Consider the following 5,393-nt stretch of genomic DNA (forward strand, 5'->3'; position numbering starts at 1 on the left):
TTTGTTTCTATTAAATTTTTAATATTTTATATTCTTAGAATGGATATTAAGACATTGTTTTGATATTAATTATAAATAATAAGACTAGTTTTATTTTTTATTACAAGTTTAGCTTGAAATTTAATATTGCATGTTTATAGTTTTATCATGTATAAACACTAGTCTTTTCATATGGACAAACTAATTTCACAACAAATTTGAATAGCATGCACTTATAATGAACATGACACACTCGCAAATCTAATTGGTCTAATAATTTTTTAGCAACTTTTTTCCCATCACCAATTCTGTTTAAAAAAGACTACATTATATTGGGTAAACTCTATTTTCCCTTCTTAAAAGATCACAGACAAACGATTACAATAGAAAAAGAAAATAATTTTAGTCATAAGAATTCAAGTTTCTTGTTGAATTTAAAAGGTATGAGTGTGCAAAGACCGCATATATTGATGCTCCAATTGGGAACACATCCTCATCAATGGTATAGTATGGGCTATGTGGATGATATATACTCCCAATCTTCTCATTTCTCATGCCTAGAAATAAAAAGGATCCAGGTACTTTATCAAGATAGAAAGCAAAATCTTCACTCCCCATGAAGATGGGAGCTATCTCAACGTTTCCTTCTCCTACGATATCAATTGAAACACGCCGAACATGTTCGTAAATTCTGGCATCATTTACTGTTGGAGGGATTATGGGATGTTCAGTTCCTGTGAAATTTACCTCACAAGTGCACCTATGTACAGCTGCCTGCCCTTCAATAACCTGGCACAAGACATTAACGCACTTAAAAATAGAGAGATGAAGCGCAAGTTTCTTCAATAAGAGGATTCTATGAAGTGCTTGTTCCTTTTCCTTGTCCAGTTTTAACACTTTCAGTATGACTACAACCGATCTGTTGATTTATCAAGAGGCTTGATGTGGCAAGAACTCAAACCCTTGTTTCTTTTCTTGGGTATCATTACGAAAACCTTATTACAGTGCTTGTTGTTCAAGATATCACATGACTCGTATGTGGCTTTTATCTAAAAATCGTGAAGAGGTTTCATTTCTAAGGTCAGCAGTTAGAGTTACCTCTTTTATTCTTTCCCTGAGTGCATTGAAGCTCTTCTTGCTGAAAGCCCTGAACGTTCCTTCTATTGAAGCAGAGTCTGGTATGACATTAAATGCAGTACCTCCATGGATCATAGCTACAGAAACCACCTGTAATATCCAAGTTTCGCCAAGGAATTAGAATCTGCTGCACCTCAGAATCATAAAACTAAATTGAAGAAATGTAGCTTGCTCCCAGGCATGGTTACTACTCGGTTATAGTACCTGAGAATCTAAAGGGTCAATCTCCCTTGAAACTATATTCTGCAAACTAATCACTGCTGTTGATGCTGCCAAAATTGGATCAATGGAGTCTTGGGGAATTGCAGCATGACCACCTTTTCCAATTATCTTTGCTTTGAAACTCCCACATCCTGCAAGGAATTCTCCAGGCCGAGAAGCAACCACTCCAGTAGGATACCTATGCACAGTGTGCAACCCAAAAATGGCATCTACATTGTCAAGAACCCCTTCTGCAATCATGTCTTTACCGCCTTGCCCTTGTTCTTCAGCTGGTTGAAATATAAGCACGACAGTTCCCTGCATTTGTAGTTCTTAATTCCGCGGTTTGCAGTAACATCAATATAAATCAACAAGTTTGCCACAAAATCAGAATTTACCTGCAACGTATCTTGCAATTGTTTCAAGATCCTTGCAGCACCGAGGAGCATTGCAGCATGCGCATCGTGGCCGCAGGCGTGCATTTTTCCATCTACTTTACTCTTGTGCTCCCACTCAACCATTTCCTATTGAGAGACAGCATATATAGTCCAAGTTATAAATTTCTTTTCCTAGTCCCAAGTTAGCAAATTCTGTTAAAATGCCCATGTTATGCTTGGACAGCACAGAAAAACATGTACATATCATGGAAAAATCAAGCGATGTCTAAATGTATATTTAGGACAGAATCAAAACCTACCATGTCTGAATAAAAGGCATGGTTTGCAGAATTTTGCTGAAGAAATCCCATTACATCAACCAAAATATATATTTTGTTTCTGACGGGAACAAAACATAATACCTGAATGGGCAAAGCATCCATATCAGCTCTCAGAGCAACATAGGGTGAAGAACCAGACCCAAGTGTGGCCACTACACCAGTTCTTGCCACGGGCCACCGATAAGCAATTCCCATTTGATCAAGTTGTTGCCTAATCAACTTGCTTGTCTCAAACTCTTCAAAAGCAAGTTCAGGGTTCTCATGAATTTGTCTCCTAATCTTCTTCATCCAGTCAACGGTGTGTGGATCATTAGCCAACTCAACTATCCGCTCTTTCAAATATGAAGAAGAAGAGATATTATTATTATTATTATTATTGAGGCATGTTAGAAGAGAATCAAAGTGTTTCCCATCTGGGTTCAGAGAAAATCGAAAGGCTAAGGACATGGCAACGAAGAGAAGGAAAATGCTACTACGCACCACCCATTTGTCCATGGCCAATTTGCCTTTGCCTGCCACTGTCAGAGTTTTGTTTATGGTTTTCGTTTGGTTCTTTTTTAAAAATTATTTTCATGTGATCTGCCATTTGACTATTTCCATTTCTGCGGTGTTGCAGTTTTATCACGTGATCATTTCCTTTATTTCTTTTTATGACATTACTTATGCGTGACCATTTGATCGGTGCATTCTGGCAGGATAAGGTTCGGGTTCTACCCTTGATTTTCCTGTTAATGGATGGTGATGTTACATTGTTCTTATTAGTCCTGGCTGCTTAGACGGGTCAATTCAGGATCCAGCAAATCTGTCCTCTAATTTGGGTTGGTGGCGAAATAAAAAACTTAGTTTAATTTGATAAACTGGATGCATCAACTCACAGTCCGATTAATATAGTAAAATTCTGGTTTGATTTATTAATAAAATTAAAATATTTTTTTTTATTTTTTTAAAAATAAATAATTAAAGTTAAATTATTTAATAAGTAACTTGATTTTTATACTAGATTGACCTCAAATCACGCTAAATAATAATATTTTATATAATTTTAAATTTAAATAATTTAGATTTGATAAGAAAAAAAAATAAATGGTAGTATAATTGTTGTAATGCGTACACACACATATACTAGCTTTGGGTTGCATTATTATTTTTTATAAAAATTAATATTTAGGTGTTAAAATAAAATACACAAATGACAAAAAATATATGATTTTGGTAATTAAAGTCGAGTTAACTTGAGATATTTTGTTAAATTAATGACTCACATAATAAGATTCTAATAAACTAGTAAAAAATAAAAAAATAAAAAAATTATAAAGCTCTAATTAAAAAAAATAGATCCGAAACATCTAATCTAAAAAAAAAAATTTAATTATTAATCAATCACATGTTAAATAATGAAAATAAAAATAAATTTTAATTATACAAATAGATTTAAAAAGATAATAATTAAAATAATAAAGATTAAAATTAAAATCTAAAATAAATCTTATATTTAATTAAAGGGTAAAATTAAAAAAAAATTAGTAAAAGAAAAAAAATTGAGAAGAATAAAGATCAAAATTAACAAAAAAAAATAAAAATATTATTATAATTAAAAGGTGAAATTAAAAAAATATTAATTTTTATAAAAAAACCAAGAAAAAAATTAAAAATTAAAATTACAAGGACCGAAACAAAAAAAACATAATACTATTTATTTGAATTTAAAAATAAAATCAAGAACAAATCAAACTTTTATAAAAAAAAATTAAAAAATTAAAAAAATTAAAATGCGAACAACTAAAAAAAATCTCATTATTCTTAAAAGTCTGTTTTAAAATTTTTGAATTAAAGGTCAGAAACTCATTACATTCTTTTAGTAAACAATAACACTTATATATTTAATTTTTTTTAATGCATGCGGAAATTCATTTTAAATTCAATATTTTCAATTAAATGAACATCATATTAATAAATGGCCTGTTTATTATTGTGCATGCAGCTTCAATTTCAGTCATCGTAAAAAATATGAAAATGATATTTTTAACTAAGAAATACAGTCGCCGTTCGCTGCATATGCAGTCTCGTTTCCAAAGAATGAATGGACAAGGGCGTCTCAATCTGATATCATTCAATTTTACAAAAAGAACAGTGTTAGAGAAAATATCTATTCTCTTAAGCAATTATGCCTCGCGCGTCACGTGGGACTCGATAGCTGAAAAATCTTGGGTGCACCTACCACCATTTGCATGGTCATTGGAAGGCTTTGAGAAATTCCTATTTCTTTAATTTTAGGATTTAAATCTTAAGGTAAATTATAATGAGTTATTAAAGTTTAAAATATTATAAAATCTCTCTTTTTGTATACCAAGGAGGTGATGCAAAAAAATGAAAAGTATTCTAGATAAAAAGGAGGGTTTTATAATATTTTAAAATCTTTGGATGGTCACTATAATTTTATGATACTTTAAACAATTTTTTTATAATTTACCTTAAATATTAAATCAAATATAAAAAAAATTAACAAATCTCTCAATTCTGATTTTTTGCTAGACCTCATGAAGACCCTTTTTGATTTAATGCATGAAAGGTACTATAAAAAATATTAGGCATCATAGTAAAAAGAAAAAAATATGATAGTAATTAGTGATATAATCTTATTTTTCAAATTCTAACATATATTTTATGCAAAATAGACTTTGTGATTTATGCTCTGCATGTGTATTAATAAATTATTTAAAACATTTTATGTATAAAAAATAATTTTAAATTATTTACAAATAAATATTTTACTTTTTTATCCAACATTTTTCAAGTTTAAGAATTTTAATGATTTTAGATCAAATTTAATTAAAATAATTTTTAATTGTCTTGCGTTTTAATTACTAATATAATGACAATATTGTAGAAATAAAAATTCACTTATAGGTATCTTATAAAAGCATTGTTAGAGATATAATCAATATTATCATTATATTTGTCTCATAGCCAACCACTTGGTTATAAGTGACACTAGCTGTGTTCATGTAAAAATATATTTATTATTAGTAAAGATTTTTTATTTTTAATATCCATTTATATTTGATTAATAAATTTAGAGTAAAGATAATATTTTTGGAACAAAATTATTTTTCAAATAAAATTATAAAATGATTATAATTATAAGATTATTATTGTGTCAAAGTATAATTCCTATATGTTCTTAGTCGATATTTTATTAAGATTGGATATTACACTAATAGAAATTTGGCTAAAATCAATGGAATTACCAACGAAATGATTTTATCGATAATAATTACTGACGGAGTACATTCCATTTGTATTTCTGTTGGTTTATACCGACATAATTTTGTTGTTAATAATAATTACCGACAGCTTG

At 29.6% G+C, this 5,393-nt stretch overlaps 1 protein-coding gene across 1 annotated transcript; it reads right to left on the bottom strand.

Annotated features, from left to right (window-relative positions):
* Window positions 1-353: 353 nt before the first annotated feature.
* Window positions 354-2,576, bottom strand: LOC105114227 (IAA-amino acid hydrolase ILR1-like 4). Its single transcript, XM_011010709.1, has 5 exons — window positions 2,117-2,576; window positions 1,716-1,841; window positions 1,321-1,635; window positions 1,078-1,206; window positions 354-768 (listed from the first exon to the last, which is right to left on the bottom strand). The coding sequence occupies exons 1-5, from the start codon at window positions 2,528-2,530 to the stop codon at window positions 382-384; spliced, it is 1,371 nt and encodes a 456-aa protein (XP_011009011.1). The 5' UTR covers window positions 2,531-2,576; the 3' UTR covers window positions 354-381.
* Between the last annotated feature and the right edge of the window lie 2,817 nt (window positions 2,577-5,393).

This window comes from Populus euphratica, unplaced genomic scaffold, assembly GCF_000495115.2.
Source record: "Populus euphratica unplaced genomic scaffold, PopEup_1.0 scaffold628.1, whole genome shotgun sequence".
NCBI lineage: Eukaryota > Viridiplantae > Streptophyta > Magnoliopsida > Malpighiales > Salicaceae > Populus > Populus euphratica.